A 27,578-nucleotide genomic window follows, 5' to 3' on the forward strand; every position below is an offset into this window, starting at 1 on the left:
CATCGGTCAGAAGGAGCGGTGGAGAAGGTGGCCGTCTGACTGATGCTTTCAGACAATTTTTTAGTCCGCAGCCCCAAGGTATGATTGGTTCCAGCACCCATCGCCAGCGTCTGATTTACATGGTGCAGGAAAACCTAGGGGCAAGGTCAGACTTGGACACCTTTCCCACCAAAAATCCTCTGGCTTACTGGGTCTTGGGGATGGATCACTGGCCAGAGCTTGCACAGTATGCAATTGAGCTACTGGCCTGTCCTGCATCCAGCGTTCTTTCGGAACGCACCTTCAGTGCTGCTGGTGGCTTTGTTACCGATCACAGGGTGCGCCTGTCCACCGAATCAGTTGAACGACTGACCTTCATCAAGATGAATCAGTCTTGGATCACCCACAGCTACCAAGCACCTGAAGCTGATGTAACCGAATAATTTTTTTTTAAATATCACATCCCTTCAAGACTGCCTATGCTGAGTGACTGTCCTGTTATGTTGATTGTCTATGCTCTTCCTCCTCCGTTGATATCTTGGAAGAACCTTTCTGGCTCTGGGTGATGCCATCAGTCCAATTTTTCTGCCCCTGTTTAACAGGGGCGTTTAATTACAATTTTTGATGCAATGCTTTACAGCAGGGCTGATTCCTGCAATAAAACTAGAGTATATGGGAGAGGTTGCAGTGTGGTGGCACCAGCACCAGTGCCTAAGGCCCAATTTTTCTGCCCCTGTTTAACAGGGGCGTTTAATTACATTTTTGATGCAATGCTTTGCAGCAGGGCTAATTCCGGCAATAAAACTAGAGTATATGGGAGAGGTTGCAGTGTCGTGGCACCAGCACCAGTGCCTATGGCCCAATTTTTCTGCCCCTGTTTAACAGGGACATGTAATTACAATTCTTGATATAATATTTCACAGGAGGGCCCGTTCCTGTGCCCACCCAGAGTAACTGTGAGGACTTATAGTGTTGTGGCACCAGCACCACAACCACCAAAGGTCAATTTTTCTACCACTGTTCAACAATGGCATGTAATTACAATTCTTGATATAATCGTTCACAGCAGGGCGCTCCAGCGCCCACCAAGAGTCACTTTCAGGGCTTACAATGTTGTGGCAAAACCAACACCTTGTTCCGCCATTTCTGCAGAGCATATAGGGCAGGCCTCTACTTTCAAACATCCAACTTACAAACATCTCCTACTTGCAAACGGAAGGAGACAACAACAAGTGAGATGAAAAAAGATGTACGACAAAACAAATTATACAGGGGTGATAACCCTTCCCTATGTTTTCCAAAAAGCTTAAAAATAGTTTTTTTGACTGGAGCTACACTTTAAAAATGTACCAGTTGAAAATTACAAACAGATTCAACTTAACACAACAAACCTACACAGTCCCTGTCTTGTTTGCACCGCCTGTATACTGCTGTTCTGAGTATATAGGGCCTGGGGGCCACACGCATTTCCTTTTTTTAATATGGGTACGGGGTTCCCCTTAATATGCGTACAAGACCCAAAGGGGCTGGTAATGGGCAGGGAGGGCTACCCATGCCATTTTTCTCAATGATTTTCAACCATATTGCAGGAACCAGATATAACATTAAAACCGCAAGCAGCTTTAAATGACGTTATTTCCGTTAAATGTCATTTTGTGCAGGGACTGTTCTAAACACGGGAAACACGTGGCACTTGACAGGAATACTACAGACACCCCCCAGGCACCATATTTAAAGGAATATTTCACTTTTTTCCACTTTATTAAAATCAGTGCTCCCGCCAAAACGGCAATTTTTAAAAACATTTTAGGCATTGACCCATGTCCCCTGGGGCAGGAACCAGGTCCCGAAACCCTTTTTAGGACAGTATCTTGCATATTAGCCGTTAAAATTCGCACTTTTAATTTCGAACGTTCGAGTCCCATAGACTTCAATGAGGTTCTAACGTTCGTACGAATTTGGGGTCCGTTCGAAAGTTCTGGTGTCGAACCGAACCGGGGGGTGTTCGGCTCATCCCTATTAAGGAACAATTTTATTGGATTCTTTACTACGCCCAGTTAAATGCCAAACTACGGGGTGGTTGGCCACAGTCCAGTTTCTCCAACCTGCTTCCAATAACTTTTTACTGTCCATGTGTCACCAAGCAATGCCGCAACTAGACATGATCAGGTGACAACCTTTTTTCAGGAATACAATTCACATATAATTCACATATAATAGAAATCTGTGTGCTGACAAGAGATAACATAGGTGAACTTTGTGGGACACCTTCTACACTAATGTCTTTCAGCTGGGTCATCCAAGGCCTACTAGAAGGTCCTATTCTCAAGAAATTGCTGTTGGGTTCATGTCACCGTGTGGTCCTGAGGTGTACACTTGATATACAGGTTTGCAGGATTCAGTAAATCTACAGTAGTAGTTGAGGCTACCCAAATTCATCATGGTTTGCATACATTCTCTAGCATAGGGGGCTCCAAACTTTCTAAACAAAGAGCCAGGAGTAGAAAATGCCCCAGTGTCAGTGAAGCCGCGTACACACGGGCGGATTGTATGGCCTACTTAGTCCGCCGAAACACATTTCAGCGGACAGTCCGCTCGTGTGTGGGCTTCAGCGGACTTTTTTCCGTAATACTGTCCGTCATACTTTGGTTTCAGCGGACAATCCGCTCGTGAGTAGGCTAGTTCGACGGACTAAGAATGGCGCATGCTCAGAAAGGATTTACACGGCGGAAGGTTGCATTGCTGTGTATTGGACTTCCTATTTCTAGTCCCGTCGTACGTGCTGTACACGTCATCGCGCAAGCTTTCGACGGACTGTTTGTGCATCCGTGTGTGGTCAAGTCCGTGAGGAATAGTGCCCCATCATTGGTATCAGTGGGAGGAATAGTGCCCCATCATTGGTGTCAGTGAGAGGAATAGTGTCCCATCATTGGTATCAGTGGGAGGAATAGTGCCCCATCAATGGTGTTAGTGGGAGGAATAGCGTCCCATCATTGGTATCAGTGGGAGGAATAGTGCCCCATCATTGGTGTCAGTGAGAGGAATAATGTCCCATCATTGGTATCAGTGGGAGGAATAGCGCCCCATCATTGGTGTCAGTGGGAGGAATAGTGTCCCATCATTGGTGTCAGTGAGAGGAATAGTGTCCCATCATTGGTGTCAGTGAGAGGAATAGTGTCCCATCATTGGTATAAGTGGGAGGAATAGTGTCCCATCATTGGTGTCAGTGGGAGGAATAGTGCCCCATCATTGATATCAGTGGGAGGAATAGAGTCCCATCATTGGTGTCAGTGGGAGGAATAGCGTCCCATCATTGGTGTCAGTGAGAGGAATAGTGTCCCATCATTGGTATCAGTGGGAGGAATAGCGTCCCATCATTGGTGTCAGTGGGAGGAATAGTGCCCCATCATTGATGTCAGTGGGAGGAATAGTGCCCCATCATTGGTATCAGTGGGAGGAATAGTGTCCCATCATTTGTGTCAGTGGGAGGAATAGTGTCCCATCATTGGTGTCAGTGGGAGGAATAGTGTCCCATCATTGGTGTCAGTGGGAGTAATAGTGTCCCATCATTGGTGTCAGTGGGAGGAATAGTGCCCCATCATTGGTGTTAGTGGGAGGAATAGTGTCCCATCATTGGTGTCAGTGGGAGGAATGACTCATTATTGATGTCATGGAGAGGAATAGTGCCCCAAGGGTCGGATAAAAGGCAAGCAAAGGGCCCCATCTGCCCCTCGGGTCATAGTTTGGAGACCACTGCTCTAGAAGCTCATTATGCCTCATGTAATAAACTAGTGACTGATCATTGGAACGGGTCAAATCTTCCCCCAAACCCAGAAGAACCCATCATGGTACGAGGTCACTCAAACCTGAGTTTTCACCCAGACAGACATACACACCAATCAACTCACCAGCTCTTCCTGGGAACTGATAAGGGCGAGTGATGCATTGTGGGAGACACAGAAGTCCTGGCTGTTTTGCCACTCATTATATTGCTTGGAGAAATAATAACATTTCTTTCTGTACCAGATCCAGTCATCTTCACATGGAGCTTCAAGGATGACCTCTGGGCAGGCGTCGTACTTCCCTGAAATGGAAAAATACACGAGTTTTACATTGGCGCGGGGGAGGGGGGGTTCATCAATGAGCCGCATCTCAGGGGGACAAACATCAGCTTGGTTCAATTTTTCAAACTAGCATTGGTGGGGCAAACATATTATGAAGGGGGAAGGTTTTGCTGAGTTTTCTAGAAATTCAAATTCCAATTTTGGAAAGTCAGCTAAAATCTGACTGGTGCACAAATAGAAATAGATAGATATATTATTGTATCTAAGCAGTGTAAGTACCTGACAAATGTGATATTTCTGCAACGGCATGTGTGTGACCCCATCTGGCCGCTACTGCAGCTTTTTGGGGGGCAGGGGGGCAGTCAGTGTGTGCTACAACTGACTCAACTGCCTATTTTTACCAGATGAGCGCTTTTTAATATGTGTGTTATGATTATCAGAATTTTTTAAAACAAGTATGTTTTATTTCAGGCAGTGAGATCCCTTCTCTTTTTTGCTATCTTTGAACCTTGAATGTGTCCTGAGGAAGCCTAGCGGTGAAACGCGTTGACGCACAAGGGCTCACTGCCTACTTTTAACTCTCGAATGCTCTATCCATGCTATGTATTGTTTTTTCAATGAAACATTGTTATTTTTCTATACCTCTCTATTGTTTTCTATGCCTATAAAGTCCGACCCAGGGCTACTTAGCAAGTATCCCTTTTCTTTTTGTTCCCCTTCAATTTACGGATGTGTCTATGTGAGCTCTCTCTTTCTTACTTATGCCTATTTTTACCATCCCCCTGGCCACCCATGTAAATAAACCCTAAAAGAAGAAGATTTTGATTTGGTCCAATGGGCAATGTGAACGCTTTCATTATAGAGCGCTTTTCATACATTATGCCCAGCAACCCATGTCATTGTGTGATGTCCCTTACATAACAGTGTCCTTCTTAGCCCATATACACACGGTCGGACATTCCCGACAACAAAATCCGTCAGAGTTTTGTCTGACGGATTTTATCCGAAACGGGTGTTGCATACACACGGTCGGACAAAGTTGTCGGAAAATCCGATCGTTCGTAACGTGATGACGTCATTTAGTTACGACCGGGCTACGTTCAGGCTAGTAGCCAATAGCTTTGGTGTAGGAATTTGATCTGAGCATGCGCTGCACTTTGTCTGATCGGTATTCTCTACACATGATCGGACAAAGTCCGATCGGATCATGTTGTTGTAAAATTTTATAGCCCAGCTCTAAAACGTTGTCGGTCGGATATTCCGACGGAAACAGTCCGATGGAGCCCACACACGGTCGGATTATCCGACAACACGGTTCCGATCGGACATTTTCCGTCGGAATGTCTGACTGTGTATACAAGGGCATATGGGCTCACCTCTGGTGGAATGAACTGTCCACAGTGCTGCAAAAAGTACAATGTTGATCAAAGTAAATGCCAATATTAGATATTGAAGACTCTTGCCAATGTGTTTTTTGGTACCTGCAAAACAATAAAAAAAAACTGAAAAAACTTCAGATATACATTATAGTGATACAACAAAACACACATGGAGGCTTCTTTCAGAAAGAATGGACTTGTAGAGCGTCTGTCAACTCTTTCACAGCTGTCCTCATTAAGGAGGTTTATACTTTTTTTTTTATTATTATTATTTTTTTTTTGGACTGATGTGAAAGTGACAGAAATCTTCCTACTTACTTCATATTTTATGGTTGTCGGAAAAAACAGAAACGAGTGGAAAAACCTCTAAATAGCCCTCGGACAGCAATAACAAGACATATTTAGTTAAAGCGGTTGTAAACCCTCACATATACCCAGTGAAGTGACCAGCCTCAGGTGATACATAGAGATGAAACTAATCCTCCTGCATAAGTTGTACTGGTTTATGTGCAGTCTTATACCCTCTACAGCAGTGGACGTCAACCCCTGTCCTCAGGGCCCACTAACAGGCTGGGTTTTATGTATTACCTTGGGGAGATGAAAACTAGAATACTGCAATCACTGAGCAGCAAATGATATCACCTGTGATGTATTTCAGTTATCTTGCAAACCTGGCCTGTTAGTGGGCCCTGAGGACAGGAGTTGATGACCGCTGTTCTACAGCCATTAAAAGTGATGAATTTTTAAAGCTTGTCTGAGCTGTCAGAAAAAAAAAAAAGGTGGCGGGGAGCTGAAGTTACACTCTGCAGAGCTCAGTGAGGAGAGCTCTGAGAGCTGATTGGAGGGAAGAGACACACCCACCTTCACAAAGCACACAGGAACAGAGCTGAGGCTGTCAATCTGCTGGGGGTCCCCCCTTTTTCGGCCATTAGTGGGGATTAAAACCGCCCCACCATCAGCCGGAATACAGCCGCTAAAACGATGGAAAAGTGGCGACTCCCACGCCTCCCCAGTGTGAAAGGGGCCTAAGTGCTCTGGATTGCGACAAGTACAAACTTTAGAGCAGTGGCATCCAAACTGTGGCCGGGGGGTTGGATGTGACCCTTTGCTGGCCTTTATCCGGGCCTTGGGGCACTGTTCCTCTCACTGATACAAGACACTATTTCTCCCAAAGACGCCAACGGCGGGTGACTATTTCTCCCACTGACATGAATGTCCAGCCCCACTGAAGTCCGAAGGACAGTAAACTGGCCCTTTGTTTAGAAAGATTGGAGACCCCCCCTGCTATAGAGGGGTATGCTTTGTTTATATTTCACGTCTGAGGTTTGCAACCGCTTTAAGTTAAGAAAGATATAGAACCTCTGTCAGGAGTTTACTGATTTTATAAAATACAGGCAGCACCAGAAGGCCAAACAGATGTTAAAGTCCAGATGTAGTATACATTCAATCCCTACACATTTCCTGGGTTCTGAGGGCCCCACTTCATCAGGGCTTAACAAGATTGGACAAAAGGGAATGCGGACAGTAGGGGGTGAGTATCTTCACAGAAATTGCACCATCAAGATGATCCCCTCCTACTGCTGGGGCTCCCGTTTGTCCAGCTAGAGTCTAGGTATGATCTCTGTTGTGTACTTACATTGGCACAATATAAGTAAGTATATCTCACACCTAAGAGATCATCGGGCAAGTTTTAGTAGCTGAACTACTACATTGATCGCCAAAATCTTCTAAATCCAGTGCCTTTTGCAAAGTATCCATAGGGGGTTGCTTGCTAGGCACCACTGCCATTCATAAAACGTTCTGTATTTTTTTCTATAAATAAAAGACTATCTCTGATTGGATAAGGTAGTGGGGTGGGGCGGTGACATCATAATCTGCACTTCATCCAATCAGGGAACACCTTGTGTTAATTGAAAAACGCAAGGTGTTCTGTGAATGGTGGCAGCGTAGAGTGAGGGACCCTCTTTGGCCACTATGCAGAAGGGCAGCCACTCAGCAGTGGATCCAGGAGATTGCGGCAGTCAGTGTAGTATCCATGACCACAGTGATTTTCAACTGAGAAGATGAAATGTAATTACCTCAACACGATGCTGAATGTATAAGGCACCACAGACAGTGAGGTCTCCGATAACCTCAGTCAGGTTTCTTTGACTTAATAGCAGCCCTGCTCTTCTACCCTGCACTCCCCCTCCCTCTGAGAGAGAGGTGGTCTCCCCCCAGCAGGTCAACACCCCCCCTTTACAGTGACAAATACTGTGATCCAATCAGCAATGTTCACGCTTCAAGCTGATTGGAGCACAATGTGCAGAGGGTGTGTCAGATTGGTAGGGATAGTCCATTGCTCATACAGAAGGTGCAGAGGTCCTCACCTTCAGCAGCATTATTACGTCACAAATAAAAGAAAGACTATTACAGGTGTAATTATTTCTTTTTCCCCGACTTTGTCTAGGCTGTAAAAGCTTAGGGGCTACAACTGAGCTTTACATTTCCTCAACCAACAATCCCCCGGTTCTTACCATGTCTTGATAAATCCTGCAGAGTTTCTGGTTTGGAAATGACAAATTCGAGGTATTGTTCTTCCACCGTAATTTCTCTCATTGGGCAGAGGAAAACTTCTTTATTACTCCGTTGAGTTTTTGTTACGATCTATAAAAGAGAAAAATCACTTAGGAATGAATGGGATTTCCACATGAAAATGCACGTGTGTTCATGGGAAGAATGTGGACATCAGTGAAAACACACTTAGCCCCTGTACACACGGTCGGAGATTCTGCCAGCCAAATCCGTCGGATTTAGTCCGACGGATTGTGTCCAAAGCTGTTGCATACACACGGTCGGACTAAGTTGTCGAAAAATCCGATCATTCAGAACGTGATGACGTAATTTCGTTACGATGGGACTACATTCAGGCTAGTAGCCAATAGCTTTGATGTAGGAATTTGATCTGAGCATGCGTGGCACTTGGTCCGATCAAAATTCTCTACACATGATCGGAGTATGTCCGATCGAACCAGTTGGTCGGGAAATATTTCCAACATGTTGGAAAATTGGGTCCGACGGAGATTCAGACGGAATCAGTCCGATGCATACCACACACAGTCGGATTATCTGATGACACGGTCCGATAGGACACGTTCCAACGGATTCTCCGACCGTGTGTACAAGGGCTTACAGTATGAGTAAAACACATACTGTATCTCCAACCACAACCATAAACTGGGCTCTCCCATTGATCATGTAGTCCAGTGCCCTGAGAGAAAAATGGGGGCAAACACCAAGGCCAGTGGGTAGGTGGGGTGGGGGGGGGGGTCTAGGCTGCATTTTAGGTCTGTTTTTGGGTATAATAGATGAAAGGTGAGATAACCTACACTGGATCTTTAGTACAATAGTACATGTTCACTTTAAAAAGACCCCATCACTTCAGCAATTCAGACATTCCAACTGAGCCACTGACCTCTCCAATGATCTTGCACCATTGTCTCCTCCATCATAGCCAACCCAACATACTCAGTGAAGGAGAAGGGATCTCACCACTCCAGGAGCACACATGCAGGCTGTAAACTGTCTCTTCGGTTGGGAAGCCACAGGTACTGGCTATTACCACTAGCAACAGACAAAAAACAAGCTCTGGACTGCCGCACTCTTCAGAAGACCACTTTCTTTTATTGGAAAATCACATCACAGCTCAACAAACACACCGAACAAGGAAAAATTGCTGAGTCGTCAATTTTTCCTTGTTCTCTGTGTTTTTTGAGCTGTGATGTGATTTTCCAATAAAAGAAAGTGGTCTTCTGAAGAGTGCGGCAGTCCAGAGCTTGTTTTTCATTTTTCGTCTGTTGCCAACATACTCAGTGCTTTGGGATATGGAGGTGTTTAGACAGTATATTAACCTAGCAGCCAATCACAGGGCTATAAAGGATGGATAGACCCCATTTTTCCCTGTAGGCTCCAACACCAGGTTTGGGTAGCAGCTGCAACGGAGGAAGGAGCAGTGGGGTAGCACTGGAGAAGCAAGTATTAATGTGTCAATGGCCTTGAATGGGCAATTATGGGACAGTGCCTTTTAAAGCTGAACTCAATAATTGATAAATAAACCTGCCCTTGAAGTGGGCCCCTCCAGCACTGCAAGAGTTAAATGCTCAGTAAGTCTAGTGGTAGAAGAATAAAGTGTAATACTTACCTTTTTCCTCACCCTGGCAGGCTCCAGGGCTCTCCTCTTCTATCCAATGCTCCAGATTGTGGTCAGGCCCTCTCCATCCTCACATGCAATGCAAGGTTTCGCATTGTACTAGAATGATGTCAGCAGTGGACCACTGGCCGGAGCACCAAGAAGTAAAGGCTCTGGTGGACCGGTTGCACAGTTGGGAGCAAATCTGCCAGAGCGAGGACTTACACAGTTAAGTACAGAAATTCGTTTGGTTGAAAAAATGCACAAGTCCATCTAGTTCAACCAATAAAAGGTAAAAAAAAAATGAAGATAAGGATTACACTTTAACCCTTTACCCCAAGACTTAATGAGCATTTAACCCTTTTCATGGGGAAGGAACAACTGGAAGGGATATTTTATTTTCTGCCTTAAGTATTGCATGGAGGAAACTGTAATTCCCAGTACACGCGATCGGACTTTCCGACAACAAAACCGTGGATTTTTGTTTGAAGGTTGTTGGCTCCAACTTGTCTTGCATACACACAGTCACACAAATGTTGGCCAACAATTACGAACGTAGTGACGTACAAGACGTACACGATATTTCCATTACGAGCGCTAGTTATATCTCCGGCTCCTACTTGATTCCCGAGCATGCGTGGACTTTTGTCCGACGGACTTGTGTACTCAAGACAAACATTTGTTGGCGGAAAATTCGAGAATCCGCTAGCCAACATTTGTTGGCGGAAAGTCAGACTACAAATGTTCGATGGAACATTCACACGTGCTATGACTAAGCACTGTGTTCGGTGTGAAACATGTCAGCGGCTGTGCAGTTAGTCTGTTTACCAGCCTAGATGCTATGATTTTAATTACATTTTTGAAATAAAGTTGAATAATTCGGAGTGCGGCTATCCAGCTACATCTTTTCTACTTCAGTTCTTGGAACATGCACACGGTTGGACTTTCCTCCAACAAGCTCACATCCAACATTTGTTGTCGTAAAATCTGATCGTGTATACGGGGCATAACACTAACCTCCCTGGTGGTATTCCCGAGTCTGGCTCGGGGTGGAATTTCAATACCATTATCGGTAACCCCGGGATCGCATTGCAGGATACAGAAAAAGTTACTTACTTTGTGCCCTGTATCCTGCGATGTCTCCCCGCTGTGTGTGCGAGCTGTCTCCTCGCTCGATTCACACAGTGCCCGAGTGCCGCCGAGCTCCGTTCCCTGCGTCTTTGCGACGCACGGGAGCGGAGATTGGCGCCAAATTCAAAAAAGTCAAAACATAGTACATATACAGTACACTGTAATCTTACAGATTACATTACTGTATAAAAAAAAATACACATTCCCTTTGTCCCTAGTGGTCTGTCCAGTGCCCTGCATGCACTTTTATATTATAAATACAGTTTTTTCTGCCTGGAATTTGGAGATTGTCCATAGCAACCAAAAAGTGTCCCTTTATGTCAAAAGTGGTTTTAGACCAACTAGAAAACAGCGATAATAAATTCGAATCACTCGCAGAATTGAGCGATAGCGATTTGTGGGGAGATCCGTCATCAAACACTAAATCTAATGACAGCGACAATTCTGCAGATGAGCAAATTTCAGTGTTTTTGATTTGATTACATTATTGAATAATTTTTATTATTATTATTATTAAATTATTATTTGCTATAATTATTTATAGTTATTTATTATATTATAATTTATGAATTTGTGTTTCAAACTTTATCATACCCGGGATGTCTGCTAAACTCTGGTTTGGACAGATTTAAGTGAGTTATTCCTAAGAATTACAGGCCTACAATATAAAACGCCAAATTTCCATGCAAAACAATTGTACCGCTTTCAGCACCTAAAATCAGAAATAATCATACCACCAGGCAGGGGCGGACTGACCATTCGGGCGCTCGGGCACTGCCGAGGGCCCCATGCCACCAAGGGGCTGCATCAGGGTTGCCAGCCTCAATAAAAACAGGGGCAGTATGTAAAAATCTGTGTTTTTAAAAAAATCCCAAGATTATAGCTGCCCCGCCTCTCCAGTACCTTTTCAGTGTGTGTATGTGTATTCTGTGTGTGTATACTGTGTGTGTGTGTATATTGTGTGTCTGTGTGTGTATACTGTATGTGTGTGTATACTGTGTGGCCCCATAATCTATTGCCTGGGGGCCCCATAATCTCCTATTGCCTGAGGGCCCCATAATCTTCTCCTATTGCCCCCATAATCTCCTATTGCCCGGGGGCTCCATGAGTTGTCAGTCTGCCCCAGCCACCAGGGAGGCTAATGCCGCGTACACACGATCGAATTGTCCGGCGTACTTAGTCCAGCAAACAATCCGGCCGATAGTCCGGCGGACTTTCTACCGAACGGACTTGGCCACACACGGACACACAGAAAGTCCGGCGATTGCTAGCGTGATGACGTGCAGCACGTATGACGGGACTAGAAAAAGGAAGTTCAATAGCCAGTAGCCAATAGCTTCCTTTTCGTACTTGCTTCTGAGCATGCGTCATTCTTAGTCCGCCGGACTAGCATACTGACGAATGTATTGTCCGCTGAAACCCAAGTCCGGCGGAAAGATCGGACTGCAAAAATACTTTATAAGTCCGCCGGACTTTACGCTGAGAAAGTCCGCTGAAGCCCACACACGAACGATTGATTGTGTGTACGTGGCATTATACATACTCCATCAGCTTTCCATTACTTCCAATACAAATCAAATGATCCATTCATAATCATTGTCCAATATACATTTTTTTTTATCAATGTATAGACATCTAAATACGTAAACCAGAAAAAATAAAATAAAATTACACTACTAAAACCAAAAACACACCAGCAATTTTTTACAAGGAAAACCTTATGGAGACCGGAGCAACCAGATTTTATCATTATTTTAGATCAGTGATGGCGAACCTTGGCACCCCAGATATTTTGGAACTACATTTCCCATGATGCTTATGTACTCTGCAGTGTAGGGGAGCATCATGGGAAATGTAGTTCCAAAACATCTGGGGTGCCAAGGTTCGCCATCACTGTTCTAGTTAATAAAATAGTTCTCAGGCACAATGACAAAAAACATTTCACAAGCAGCAAAAGCCAGCATTGCATTCTTTGTACTGTACTGTAAACATAGCCATGCATTGGGGGAGATTTACTAAAACTGGAGCACTCCGAATCTGTTATACTTACCTCCACTGTGCAGCTTGTTTTGCACAGAGTGGCCCCGAACCTGCTCTTCTGGGGTCCCTCAGCGGCTGTCTCTGCTTCCTCCCGCAAGTACTTCTCACATTCATGCGAGCTCCCTCACATGGTGAGAAGCACCTGCGGGCACGCTCCCGTAATACAGCCGGCGGCTATAGCCACTCGCTGTATAACACGGCCCCGTCCCCAGGCGCGCCGCGTCATTGGATGTGCTTGACAGCAGCGTGAGCCAATGGCTGCGCTGCTTTCAATCCATCCACTCCAGCCAATCAGCGGCCAGGCTGAGCAGTGAAGAGGATGTCGGAGGCGAGCGCGGGACTTTCGAGGGGTCAGGTAAGTAAAACGGGAGGGCTGGGGGCGCCGGCACTGTCAGATGTTTTTTCACCTTAATGCATAGAATGCATTAAGGTGAAAAAGTATTTACCTTTACAACCCCTTTAAGCTTTGACAATAAAACCTGGAAGCTGATTGGTTTCTATGCAGGCAGGGGTGTCGGGAGGGGGTGGCTGAAGCCCCGAATGTGACCCCCTAAAGCCCAGAGTGTCAGCTCTGCAGGGTCTCCATTGGCAGCCCCGAGCGTCGGGACCAATCTGATCCCAAGCGCCGCTGAGTGTGGCCGAGTGTGGCCAAGTGCCATAGCAGGTCCCGCCTTCTGGAGCCTGCACGTCTATGATGGACATCCCACTGGTCCAATGCTGGGACCGCGGGACGTGTGACGTCCATCATAGGTGCTGTTGGATCCAGAAGGAGGGAATTACAAAGTGACTGCCGCACCACATCCCCGCTTGGCGCTCAGGCGAGCCGCTCTCCTCTCCTCCTCGGCTCCTCCTCTGAGGACTGGCTGCTGTGACACCGCACACTGAGGTAGGTCAGACAGTGTAGGTAAATGTCAATGTAGGCAGGTCACTGTATGTAAATGTCAGTGTATGTAAATGTCAGTGTAGGTTGGTCAGTGTATGTTTAATGTCAGTGTATGTTAAATGTCAGTGTATGTAATTGTCAGTGTATGTTAAATGTCAGTGTATGTAATTGTCAGTGTATGTTAAATGTCAGTGTATGTAAATGTCAGTGTATGTTAAATGTCAGTGTAGGTTAAATGTCAGTGTAGGTAAATGTCAGTGTAGGTAAATGTCAGTGTAAGTAAATGTCAGTGTAGGGTAAATGTCAGTGTAGGTTGAATGTCAGTGTAGGTTGAATGTCAGTGTATGTGTAGGTCAGTCAGTGTAGGTAGGCCAGTGTATGTAAATGTCCAGTGTATGTAGGTCACTACCGTCAGTGTAACGGCCCAGCCAAAAAAACCTGCGTCGCGTACAACATCCTCGCCCCCCCCCCCCATTTCCAGCCTTGGACTTTGGGCTGAAGCCCCTGGTCCTTTTGCCACCTAGCAATGCCCCTGCACCAGACTTTGCACTCTCCATCTTTGATAAATCTCCCCCCTATGTGAGATTTCTTTTGTTTAGCCACACGAGCTGAGTGAAAGAAATAGCTTGATTCCCCCACCACGCTAAACAGCATGGATGGAGGAATGTGCAGCATCAGCCATTGCATGCTGACAGCCAGCACCATTGGGTATGTGGGGAAAGCACTAGTCATAGTACAGCTGAAACCTCCAGATGTAGACAGGTGCGCAGGCGCAGGTGTGCGGGTGCCTGTCGTGCAGTATGCGCACGAACATGCGCATTTGCGGGCACCAACGGAACTATTTATCCTGCCACTTTATAAAACTCTGGTTCAGACACATCTGGAGTTCTGGTCACCAATCCTCAGAAAGGATGTGCTGAAGCTGGGGAGAGTCCAGAGAAGGACAACTAAACTAATATGGGGCTGGAGGACCTCAATTTTGAGGGACGACTACAAGCACTAAATTTATTCTCCATGGAGAAGAGACGCATGAGAGGAGACATGATAGCGAATACAAATATCTCAACGGTGATCCCAGTGTAAGTATGAAACTTTTCAGTCCCATGGAGTGTAATGCCCTATACACACGGTTGGAAATTCAGATCCAAAAAATCCGTTCGATTTTTTTTCCGACGGATTTTGGCCTAAACTTGTCTTGCATACACACGGTCGCACAAAGTTGTCGGAAAATCTGATCGTTCGGAACAGGGTGACATACAAATGGTACGACGGAACTACATAGAGGCCAGTACCCAATAGCTTTCGTCTCCAAATTTTTTCTTAGCATGCACGTGGCACATTGTACGTCGGAATTCTCTACACACAATCGGAGAAAGTCTGATCGGATTTTATTGCCGGAAAAAATTTAGATCCAGCTCTCAAACTTTTTGCGTCGGAAATTCCGACAGAAAATGTCCGATGGAGCCCACAAATCCAATCCAGGGACAAAACCAGGGACAGACTTGGTCTGGGGACAGTGTCCTCAATCTGGGGACTGTTCCTGGAAACCGGGGATGTCTGGTCACCCTAACCTAAAGGCATATGAGTGGGGTGAGGGATGCCAGCCCAAGGGAGCTGGGCCAAACCTTCCCCAAGAAAGAGACCCCTACAGAACTATGGCCCAGTGAAGGCAACTGTGGCAGGATCTGACCCCACTGCTGATGGTGTCACACCTTATAACCTCAATGGGCGAATGGGGCACCTCACCACAGAACCCTCTAGATGTGGTCAGTCGTGGTCAGGGATAGGATGCATGAGTGGGATAGACAATGCAGGTCTCTGGTAGCTGAGCCAGAAAAATAATTCATCAGCTACAAAGGGAATATCCGATGGTCCATCTTGTAAAAAAAAAAAATTCTCCTAAGCCGGCAAGTGAGACGATCATAAATCCGTGTATGGGGAATGCTAAACAACCAGCAGATGGTAATATCAACAGGGCACGTAATACATCCTCATGGGGTACATGTGAGCACCGACAAACCCCTAGCAAGCAGGACCGTCTTAATAGCATCATGGGCCCCTGGGCAAAGTAATGCTCTGGGGCCCCTACAATGGAGACAGTGCAGGTAAACAGACATCAAGTAGGTAGGAGGCAGACAAGCAGAGCTTCCCCTTTTGGGTGGAGCTCCACATTAACTACATGAATAATCATACACACACATCTACTGTATATATACATACACATAATACACACACATCTACTGTATATACACACACACACACATATATACTGTATATATACACACACATATACTGTACACACACACACCTACTGTATATATACACACACCTAACACACACACACACCTACTGTATATATACACACACACATAACACACACACACACCTACTGTATATATACACACACACATAACACACACACACCTACTGTATATATACACACACACCTACTGTATATATATATATATATATATATATATATATATATATATATATATATATATACACACACACACATAATACACACACACATATCTACTGTATATATACACAAACACATACATATATATATATATATAAATATATATATATACACACACACACACACACACACACACACATACATATATAAATACACACAAATATAAACACATGCAAATATAAACACATGCAAAAAGCCTTTTAACTGGTTGCCGACCGCCGGCCGTCAAATGACGGCCAGGCGGCACACCTATTGTGGCGGGAGGACGTCATATGACGTCCTCCCGTTTAAACAGGGAATGCGCGCGATCGTGCGCGCGCATCCCTGTTTCTTCGGTGGCGGCGTGTCACGGAGACACCGCTTGCCACCGAAGGGGGTGAACAGCCATTCGTTATGGCTGTTTACCACGTGATCGGCCGTGATGAAGTCACGGCCGATCACAGATGGTCACACCCCGAACGTGCACGGCGCATGCGCGCGTTCGCGAGCGCGCTGCGCGTGCACGTCGGTGGCGGCGTGTTCCCCGGGAACACTGCTCGTCACCGACGCTGGTAAACAGCCATTGGCCGGCTGTTTACCCACGTGATCGGCTGTGATCCTTTCACAGCCGATCACTAAAATGTAAACAAACCGCGGTAACGGGATGTTACCGGGTTCTCCTCCTCACACACCGATCGTGTGTGAGGAGGAGATTGCGGTAACATCTCGTTACCGCATACAGTGTACACCAATCACACTGATTCCCCCCCCCCCCAATAAAGAGGACCTGTCACCACCCCTCATAGTACCTGTCAATCACAGTCCATCAGAGTACCTGTCACAGTCCATCAGAGTATTTGAGTACCTGTCCCAGCCCATCTGAGTACCCAAGTACCTGTCCCAGCCCATCTGAGTACCCGAGTACCTGTCCCAGCCCATCTGAGTACCCGAGTACCTGTCCCAGCCCATCTGAGTACCCGAGTACCTGTCCCAGCCCATCTGAGTACCCGAGTACCTGTCCCAGCCCATCAGAGTACCCGAGTACCTGTCCCAGCCCATCAGAGTACCCGAGTACCTGTCCCAGCCCATCTGAGTACCCGAGTACCTGTCCCAGCCCATCTGAGTACCCGAGTACCTGTCCCAGCCCATCTGAGTACCCGAGTACCTGTCCCAGCCCATCTGAGTACCCGAGTACCTGTCCCAGCCCATCTGAGTACCCGAGTACCTGTCCCAGCCCACCTGAGTACCCGAGTACCTGTCCCAGCCCATCAGAGTACCCGAGTACCTGTCACAGTCCATCTGAGTACCCGAGTACCTGTCACAGTCCATATGAGTACCTGTCACTGCCCTTCAGAGTACCCAAATACCAGTCACCAAACCATCAGAGTACCTGTCACCAGGCCATCAGAGTACCTGAGTACTTGTCACCAGGCCATCAGAGTACCTGAGTACTTGTCACCAGGCCATCAGAGTACCGGAGTACTTGTCACCAGGCCATCAGAGTACCCGAGTACTTGTCACCAGGCCATCAGAGTACCCGAGTACCTGTCACCGTCCATCAGAGTACCCGAGTACCTGTCACAGTCCATTAGAGTACCGAGTACCTGTCACAGTCCATTAGAGTACCGAGTACCTGTCACAGTCCATTAGGGTACCCGAGTACCTGTCACAGTCCATCTGTGTACCCGAGTACCTGTCACAGTCCATCTGTGTACCCGAGTACCTGTCACAGTCCATCTGTGTACCCGAGTACCTGTCACAGTCCATCTGTGTACCCGAGTACCTGTCACAGTCCATCTGAGTACCCAAGTACCTGTCACAGTTCATCTGAGTACCCGAGTACCTGTCACAGTCCATATGAGTACCTGTCACCGCCCTTCAGAGTACCCAAATACCAGTCACCAAACCATCAGAGTACCTGTCACCAGGCCATCAGAGTACCTGAGTACTTGTCACCAGGCCATCAGAGTACCTGAGTACTTGTCACCAGGCCATCAGAGTACCTGAGTACTTGTCACCAGGCCATCAGAGTACCCGAGTACCTATCACCAGGCCATCAGAGTACCCGAGTACCTATCACCAGGCCATCAGAGTACCCGAGTACCTGTCACCAGGCCATCAGAGTACCCGAGTACCTGTCACCAGGCCATCAGAGTACCCGAGTACCTGTCACCAGGCCATCAGAGTACTCGAGTACCTGTCACTAGGTCATCAGAGTACCCGAGTACCTGTCACCAGGCCATCAGAGTACCAGAGTACCTGTCACCAGGCCATCAGAGTACCCGAGTACCTGTCACCAGGCCATCAGAGTACCCGAGTACCTGTCACCAGGCCATCAGAGTACCCGAGTACCTGTCACCAGGCCATCAGAGTACCCGAGTACCTGTCACCAGGCCATCAGAGTACCCGAGTACCTATTTGCAGCCCATGTCTCATAGAATATATGTTGGGGTTTTTGCTTTCCAAAATGGGGTCATTTTGTGGGTAATTTCACTGTCCTGGTGGTCCAGGACCTTCAAAAGTGTGATGGGTAGGAATGAAATGATATGTGTCATTTATGCTCCTAGAACACCTGAACGTTCTACTTCAATGTTTGGCCTCTCTATGTGGCCAGGCTGTGTAAAAGTCCTACACATGTGGTATCACCATACTCGGGAGGAGTAGCAGAATGTATTTTGGGGTGTAATTTTTTCTATATACATGCTATGTGTTAGAAATATCTTATAAATTGACAATTTTGTGTAAAAAAAAAATGCGTTTAAATTTTTTTCCACATATTCCAAAAACTTCTGGAAAAAAATGAACCGTTCAAAAGACTCATTATGCCTCACAGATTATACGTTGGGGTGTTTGCTTTCCAAAATGGGGTCATTTTATGGGAAATTCCATTGTCCTGGTACTCCAGGGCCTTCAAAAGTGTAATAGGTGGTTGAGAAACGAGATGCGTAATTTTTGCTCGTAGAACGTCTGAAGGTACTACATCAATGTTAGTGCTCTGTATGTGGCCAGGCTGTGTAAAAGTCTTACACATGTGGTATCGCCGTACTCGGGAAGAGTAGCAGAATGTATTTTGGGGTGTAATTTGTTGTATGCATATGCTGTGTGTGAGAAATAACCTGATAATATGACAATTTAGTAAAAAAAATAAAAAAAAATAAAAAATCTTCATTTTGTAAAGAATTGTGGGAAAAAATGACAACTTAAAAAAACTCACCATGCTACTTACTTAATACCTTGGGATGTCTACTTTGTAAAAAGGGGTCATTTGGGGGGTATTTGTACTTTCCTGACTTGTTAGTGTCTCAAGAAATGAGGTACACCTGATGTACTGAAGGCCTCATCAGAAGTGATCAATTTTCAGTGATTGGCACCATAGTTTGTAGACTCTATAACTTTCACAAAGACCAAATAATATATACTAATGTGGGTTATTTTTACCAAAGATATGTAGCAGTATAACTTTTGGCCAAAATTTAGGAAGAAAAATTACTAATTAGCAAACATTTATGACAGAAACCAAGAAAAATGCATTTTTTTCACAAAATTTACGTTTTATTTTATTTATAGCACAAAAAATAAAAAACCCACTAGTGATTAAATACCACTAAAAGAAAGCTCTATTTGTGTGGAAAAAAGGAAGCAAGTTTCATATGGATACAGTGTTGGATGACTGAGTAATTGTCATTCAAACTGTGAGAGCGCTGAAAGCTGAAAATTGGTCTGGTCAGGAAGGGGGTGTAACTGCACTGTATTGAGGTGGTTAAAAAACTGCAGTACTTTATCTAATTGGAAGGTCAGGTAAATTGTTTTTTTTTTTAGCAGCAATGAGAAACAAAATAATTTGTAAAAATTCCTTGTGTTTATTATCCAGAACACAAGTTAAACATCATTGGGTGCAAAATATGTTTATAATAAGAGCTCTGGTATATAAAGTGCAGAAGAGTTCCAGGTAGAAGAAGGTGCATATATCATTTACAATTCCTTTATAAAGTGATTCTACTAAATTCAAATAGATTTCCATAACATTTAATTCATATGACCATATGATATACACAATACCCCAACGCATTTCAACCTTGGAAAAAATGATTGCGGTCTTCTTCAGGGGGGTTATTTTCACATTTCTGCAAGTATATCGAAAAGGACAAATTTTAACATTTCATTTAATTCATATGAATTAAATGTTATGGAAATCGATTTGAATTTAGTAGAATCACTTTATAAAAGGAATTGTAAATGATATATGCACCTTCCTCTACCTGAAACTGTTCCGCACTTTGTACACCAGAGCTCTTATTATAAACATATTTTGCACCCAATGATGTTTAACTTGTGTTTTGGATAATAAAACAAAGGATTTTTTACAAATTATTTTGTTTCTCATTGCTGCTTAAAAAAAAACAACCCACGGGAAATTTACCTGACCTTCCAATTAGATAATGGGGTGTGCGGCTATCTCACATTCTCCATGCGCCCCCCCTGAAAAGAGAGGAGGAATTTAGGGACTTTTAGGAAGCCTAGACCTGGTAAGGTCACGTATTTCCATCCCTGTGGGACTTTAAATTAAGTCATGACCCGGTAAGGTCAAGTATTTCCATCCCTATTATATCAAGATAAAAGGGGAGCAAGGAAATTGGGACTTTATATGAAGCACAAGATAGCAATGGACTCATTTAACGTCACTGTGTTTACTATGTACTTTGATACCAACAGTGTGTGTATGTTTATTAGTTATTCACATGAATAAAACTCCCTTGTTCAGCCTGATTACCTTTTTGCTATCACGTGCTTCATATAAAGTCCCGATTTCCTTGCTTCCCTTTTTTCTCCCCCCACAGGGTTGAAAGGAAAAAATAAATAAAATAGTGTGTATAAGGCTTAAAGGGGTTGTAAAGGTAATCATTTTTTCAACTTAATGCATTCTATGCATTAAGGTAAAAAAACAAACAAAAAAAACCCCGACAATGCCAGCCCCCCCAGCCCCCACGTTTTACTTACCTGACCCCTCCAAAGTCCCGCGCTGGCCCCCGACATCCTCTTCGCCGCTCAGCCTGGCCGTTGATTGGTTACAGTGGATGGATTGAAAGCAGCGCAGCCATTGGCTCGCGCTGCTGCCAATCACATCCAATGACGCGGCGCACTGGGGCCGAGTGATACAGTGAGCGTTTATTGAGCGTTTATGGCCGCCGTTTATGAGCGTTTATGGCTGCCGGCTGTATCACGGGAGCGGGCCCGCAAGCGCTCCTCACCATGCAAGGGTGCTCTCATGAACGTGAGAAGTCCTTGCGGGGGGTGAAGCAGAGACAGCCTCCGAGGGACCCCAGAAGACCAGGTTCGGGGGCCACTCTGTGCAAAACGAGCTGCACAGTGGAGGTAAGTATAACATGTTTGTTATTTTAAAAAAAAAATGAAAATGACCTTTAGTGCCGATTCACACAGGGGCGACTCAGATCCGACTTCAAGTCGCTCCAAGTCACCTCAGGTCGCACAACATGTAGAAATCAATGTAAGTGAATGAGAGCTGTCTTAAGGCACACTACTGAAGTCGCTCCGACTTCAGAAAAGGTTCCTGTACTACTTCAATCTGACTTGTAGGCGACTGGTACCCATTGAATTCAATGGAGGTCGCCTCCAAGTCGGATCTCTGATCTCAGAGGCGACTCTCAGAGAATTATCAGCTCTCAAAAGGAGTTCCCCCCTGAGAGCTCATTCTCTGATTGGCCACGGCAAGTCGCCTGGCCTGGGGCGACTTAAAGTAGTGTTGTAAGTCGTGTCCAAGTCGCGTCCAAGTCACGTCCAAGTCACGTCCAAGTTGCCTCCAAAAGTCGTGTTGCCCCTGTGTGAACCGAGCCTAACAACCCCTTTAGGCTCCATGTACACTAGAGCTCATAAACTGCAGTTTATTGGAGTTTGAGCGTTTTTTTTAAAAGCCCATAAATTCCACTCTGTTAGCGTATGTGTCCATGTACACATGGACGTTTTTTAGCTTTAATGAGCAGTGGAATTTATGGGCTTTTTTCTAAACGCCAGAAATTTGCGTTCAAAGTGCCTTTTTTCACTGCGAAAAAACGGCAAACGCTGATAAACGCTTATAAGCGCTCATAAACACTCTTTAATTAGTGTTCGGCATTCTATTTTTTCAATGCATTGTGGGAGTTTGGACTGCACTGTGGGATTTTTTTGGAGTGTCCTCCTAACGCTAATAAACGCTCATAAACGCTAGTACAAAATGCTGTTAAAAGCACGTTTTTCAACCAGCGTTTTTTGCCAGCAATCTGGCATCCAGAAAAAGCTTTTTTGAGCTTCAGTGTGCATGGAGCCTTAAGGGAAACTTGTCTTTGTAAAGGCAAAAGGCACTTAGCTGAATGAATGAAGTCCGGCTGGGTTTAATTGTTTAACCCACGTGCAAGCAAAAATCTATTTTATTTCCGAAAAACTCCTTCCACGTGATTCTGTAATTCTTTGGAAACAAATTTCCACTTTGCTTCACTCCGTTCTCAAAGATAAATGAAAATTCACATGGAAAGTGAACACGTTCTACGACTTTTGTACATCATCCTCGGAGGAAACATTTCATCCTGTCCGGTGTCCCTATACACTGACCAACAGATAAACAATAAGAGCTTTCTAAAGCCCCATACACACTATCAGTTTTTCTGCTGAGTTTTTCCTTCGGATTTACCAAAACCATATAATATGAGGTCAAACCTTAGGAGTTTCAATGTGTATGCAATCAGGCAGGCCCTTCTACTACATGGTTTTGGTAAATCTGAAGGAAAAACTCAGCAGACAATCTGATATTGTGTACGGGGCTTAAGGCCGCGTACACACGGGCGGACTGTCTGACGGACTTGGTCCGCTGAAACGTGTTTCAGCGGACAATCCGCTCGTGTGTGGGCTTCAGCGGACTTTTTCGGCGGACAGTCTGGCGGCCTAAGTCTTTCGGAATTTCCGTAATATTGTCCGTCCAAACTTGGTTTCAGCGGACAGTCCGCTCGTGAGTAGGCTAGTTCGACGGACTAAGTATGGCGCATGCTCAGAAAGGATTTACACGGCGAAAGGTTGCATTGCAGTGTATTGGACGTCCTATTTCTAGTCCCGTCGTACGTGCTGTACACGTCAACGCGCAAGCTTTCGGCGGACTGTCTGTTCATCGTGTGTGGTCAAGTCCGTTCATTCGAAAGTAGGACGGACTGTCTGTCGGATTGTCTGACGGACTTAGTTGGGCAGACAGCCCGCCCGTGTGTACGCGGCCTAAGTCACAATGACTCAGCAAGTATGAACTTCTTAAATAAATGATATTATATTCTGCTCTATGTACAAAGATCTGCTAATATATAGTAAGAACTAATAATATATAGAAAGTAAGAACAAGATTGTGACGGCAATCTAGGTTAGTAGTAGATAGACACGTGTGAATGTATAATATGGAAAGGAGTACATAGAAGATCTCGTCTTACCTTCCTCCTCTGCAGTCTCCTCGCTTCTGTCTTCCTGAGTCACAGATATCCGTATTGTATATAGAGAGGAAGAATGACGCAAGAGAATCACAAGGAGTGTGGGAGGAGCTTAGGAGATTGTTTTTTCGCAACGCAATAAACATTACATAATCTTTCAACTGTAGAAAACCATTCCATCTATCAATACTTATGTTGCTATTTTGAATCCCTTGACATCATTATAAGTTCACATGCCGTGTTTGCGTTTAGAAGCGATTGGGAAAAATGTTTTATTTTTTTTCAAAATAGCCAGAAATAAAAAACTCCTGTAAATGAAACGCGGCTAAATGTGATCCTGATGAGCAGACGTTATTGTTTTTTTTTCAAATTTAATTGTCTGAAGCTGTGGTTTGGCTCAGACTAATTTCTCTAATGCCGCGCACACACGACCAGACTTAAGTCCGACAGACTTTCGACGGAGTTCTGACGGAGTTCTGACAGAGTTCTTACAGAGTTCTGACGGACTTTCTGAATGAACGGACTTGGCCACACACAATCACACCAAAGTCCGACGGATTCGAATGTGATGACGTACGACCAGACTAGAATAAGGAAGTTCATAGCCAGTAGCCAATAGCTGCCCTCGCATCAGTTTTTGTCCGTCGGACTAGCACACACACGAGCGGATTTCTCGGTAGGAACTGGGTCCGGCGGAGTTCTGGTGGAAAAATTTGAAACATGTTCCATTTCTAAAGTCTGTCAGACTTTTGCAAATCAAAAGTCCGCTGCAGCCCACACACGATCGAATAGTCTGCCGGAATCATTCCGTCAGACTTTTGATGTTGAAAAGTCTGTTCGTGTGTACGCGGCATAACAGTTCTGGTTTCTGTACCAGTCCAGCTGGGTTGCGCTGGTTCCCACTTGACCATAGGTGTCGCTGTCACCGTCGGTAGGTGTGGAACAGCAGCAGGCTGGATGCATTGAATGCCACCTCTTGCTCGGAAATGGTTCAGTGGGTGTGATTTCCCTGCTGTGCATTCTGGGAGAGGGTAATTAAGGTACAGACGCCATTTTTTTTCCATTCGTTTTCCGGGGTCCGTGATCCCAACCCCAGGGCCCTCCTGGCCTGGGGTCTGTGTCGCATGGTCTTGCGCTTCGGGGCCGGCTGGCCCAAGGCTTCGCAACTGAGAGGGTAGGCCCAGGAATGTCTTGGGGCCTACTGATCCAGGGGTGGTCCTGTGCTGTCTCACCTGCGGGGGGAGAAGCCAAGAAAAGCTGAAGGATCCAGGGGAGGACTTTCCAGTGTAGGACTGAGCGCAAGGCTGGTGTCTCTGGAGGAGCCTGGAAGCTCAGTTTGAGGAAGCAACCTGGATCAATATCCTTACAGTATCACCGGGTCGGCTGAAAGAATCTGGTACTGTATGGTAGTTCTTCCTAAAAACTCTCAAAAATCTCTAAGTTCAGTTAACAAGTCTGTGGCAGAGACTTTGGCATCTCATCGGCTGCTGGGTCAAGTGAGAGGGGCCTATCTGGTGACTGTTGGATCCAGTCTGTGGAGCTGTTTGTCCTCTGGATCTGACTAATACCTCTAACCCGCAATTACCAGGTGCCTGAACTCCCCTTTATCCTCTAACCCTCTATTGAAGGACTGTGTCTTGTATCTTTTTTTGGTGTTACCCCTTAAATAAAGCTTCAAAAAGGACCGCGTGTCTGATATATCACCATTTGGGCTACTTTCCACGGGACCCCCTTAAGATGAAGAGGCGAGCAGGTGAGGTAACGGTAAGCCCGAATAAAACCAGCAGCTCCTCTGGGGGTTAGTGCTACACGAGTTACCGCGTTTAGGAGCATTTGGCGCTTGATATGCCTCTAAACTCAGCATCTGAACTCATTTTTTTGCTTTCCAAAAAAGGCCTCTGAACTCAACTGCCATTAAAGGATGAACACATGTACACATAAGATAACATTGGATGAGTTCTGGGGCAGCTGAGAAAAGCGTCCAACTCTGAACGTCTGTTTACCAGCCGTGTACAAGAGGCCATACAAGCTGATTTATGTAACTGCTATCAGGAAATGTGAGTTTGTTGGTGAAGGATATTCCGTCTTCTCTATGTACAGACGTCCGCTAATGGAAAGCAGGAACTATACTGTGACCAGTGTTGGACTGGGACAAAAATCTGGCCCTGGACTTCATCCAGACCGGTCCACTTTAATTTTAAGTGTCCCCATCAGCACCCCCTTCCATCAGAGTGTCCCATCAGCACCCCCATCCATCAGAGTGTCTCAATCAGCACCCCCTTACATCAGAGTGTCCCCATCAGCAGCCCCTTTCATCAGAGTGTCCCCATCAGCAGCCCCTTACATCAGAGTGTCCCCATCCTCACCCCCTTCCATTAAAGTGTCCCCATCAGCACCCCTTCCATCAGAGTGCCCCCATCAGCACCCCCTTCAATCAGAGTGTCCCCATCAGCAGACCCTTACATCAGAGTGTCCCCATCAGCAGCCCCCTTACATCAGAGTGTCCCCATCAGCAGCCCCTTACACCAGAGTGTTCCCATCAGCAGCCCCCTTACATCAGAGTGTCCCCATCAGCAGCCCCTTACATCAGAGTGTCCCCATCAGCAGCCCCTTACATCAGAGTGTCCCCATCAGCAGCCCCTTACATCAGATTGTCCCCATCAGCACCCCTTTACATCAGTATCTATCTCCCCCTGCAGGCTGAAGGGCGCAGAAAGCCTAATCCTTTCTCCAGCAAGCGTCGGCAGCTGTTCCTTGGTGACATCGCTATCACTCACTGTCAGTGAGGAGCAGCTCCAGGACTGTGTCTGACCGGCCCACTGAGCCATTGGCCCACCGGGAAACTCCCAGTAGTCCCAAGGGCCAGTACATGCCTGACTGTGACTGCAAAGACACGTGTGAATGTGGAATATGGAGAGGATAGAGCAGTGTTTCTCCACTCCAGTCCTCAAGGCCCCCCAACAGGTCATGTTTTCAGGCTCTCCATTATTTTGCACAAGTGATTTAATCAGTTGCACTGCCTTAGTAATTACCACAGCCCGTATCATCTGAGAAAAATCCTGAAAATGTGACCTGTTCGGGCGCCTTGAGGACTGGATTTGAGAAACACTGGAATAGAGGACCTTAACTGCCGGCTCTGTTGTATCCTCCTGCTCTGTAATCACGAGCTGCAGCGTTCAGACGTATATAGTGAAATGAGAGTTACATAATGATGACACATGACGTATGAGCATGGGCGACCGCAGAACTTTTTTCAAGGGGGGGCATAATTTTAGGCTCACCCATGCGCCGCCCCTTTTTGACAATGTCATTATCAGATTATCATGGTCAGAGACTGTAGACTTAGTACAATCCCTAGGATAGGTAATGGATAATGGCCAACAGGCCCTCTTACCAGACCCAGCGAAACAACACCAGTGATCCCCCCGGCTGGAAGATCGCTCACGCGCCACGGGGGCGACTCTGGTCAGTAGTGTAGCATGTATGTACCCTGGCAGTGACTCAGTCTTTCTCTCTCTGGTGGTGCTGGGCAGCATGGCTCTCTCTGGTGGTGCTGGACAGCATGGCTCTCTCTGGTGGCATGGGGCAGTGTAGTTCTCTCTGGTGGCGCTGGGCAGCGTGGCTCTCTCTCTCTCTGGCTTCTGCCCAGCGCAATCCTTGTTCTTTTTCCTGTAGCACCCTCTCCCTCAGCTTTTTTCCCAGGCTACAGTCTCTCAATCTCTCAATCAAGCTGTATCCTGCTCCCTGTGGAAAATGGGGCCACCAATCTTTGGGACTACATGTCCTATGATTCTCTCCTCTCCTAGTCTCTTTTGATTGGCCCTCAGTTATGGCCAATAGGGAAGGAACAGAGCGGGCAGGAACAGTTGTGGCCAATAGGGAAGGAACAGAGCGGGCAGGAAGCTGGGCGAGGAACCTGGTGAGAGCCGTCGTCTCTTCTCCCTGACAGGAGAAAGGAGGGGGTGACCGGGGTAAACCTGATAGCGCCGAGTTCTCTGCTGGACTGAGCACGGAAA

At 45.9% G+C, this 27,578-nt stretch overlaps 1 protein-coding gene across 1 annotated transcript in view; it reads right to left on the reverse strand.

The window, feature by feature from the left end:
* LOC143929845 (C-type lectin domain family 2 member D-like) overlaps positions 1-23,599 on the reverse strand; it is a gene marked incomplete at its 5' end in the record, with an annotated part of 41,371 nt that extends 17,772 nt beyond the window's left edge. The window contains 4 exons of the mRNA XM_077453820.1: positions 3,888-4,063; positions 5,420-5,524; positions 7,939-8,068; positions 23,566-23,599. Coding sequence (XP_077309946.1) covers positions 3,888-4,063; positions 5,420-5,524; positions 7,939-8,068; positions 23,566-23,599 — 445 coding nt within the window. The remainder of the gene's footprint in view (positions 1-3,887; positions 4,064-5,419; positions 5,525-7,938; positions 8,069-23,565) is intronic.
* Positions 23,600-27,578: the final 3,979 nt, after the last annotated feature.

The sequence above is a fragment of the Lithobates pipiens genome, unplaced genomic scaffold (assembly GCF_037356315.1).
Source record: "Lithobates pipiens isolate NorthernLeopardFrog02 unplaced genomic scaffold, aLitPip1_a1.2 Scaffold_25, whole genome shotgun sequence".
Classification (NCBI taxonomy): domain Eukaryota; kingdom Metazoa; phylum Chordata; class Amphibia; order Anura; family Ranidae; genus Lithobates; species Lithobates pipiens.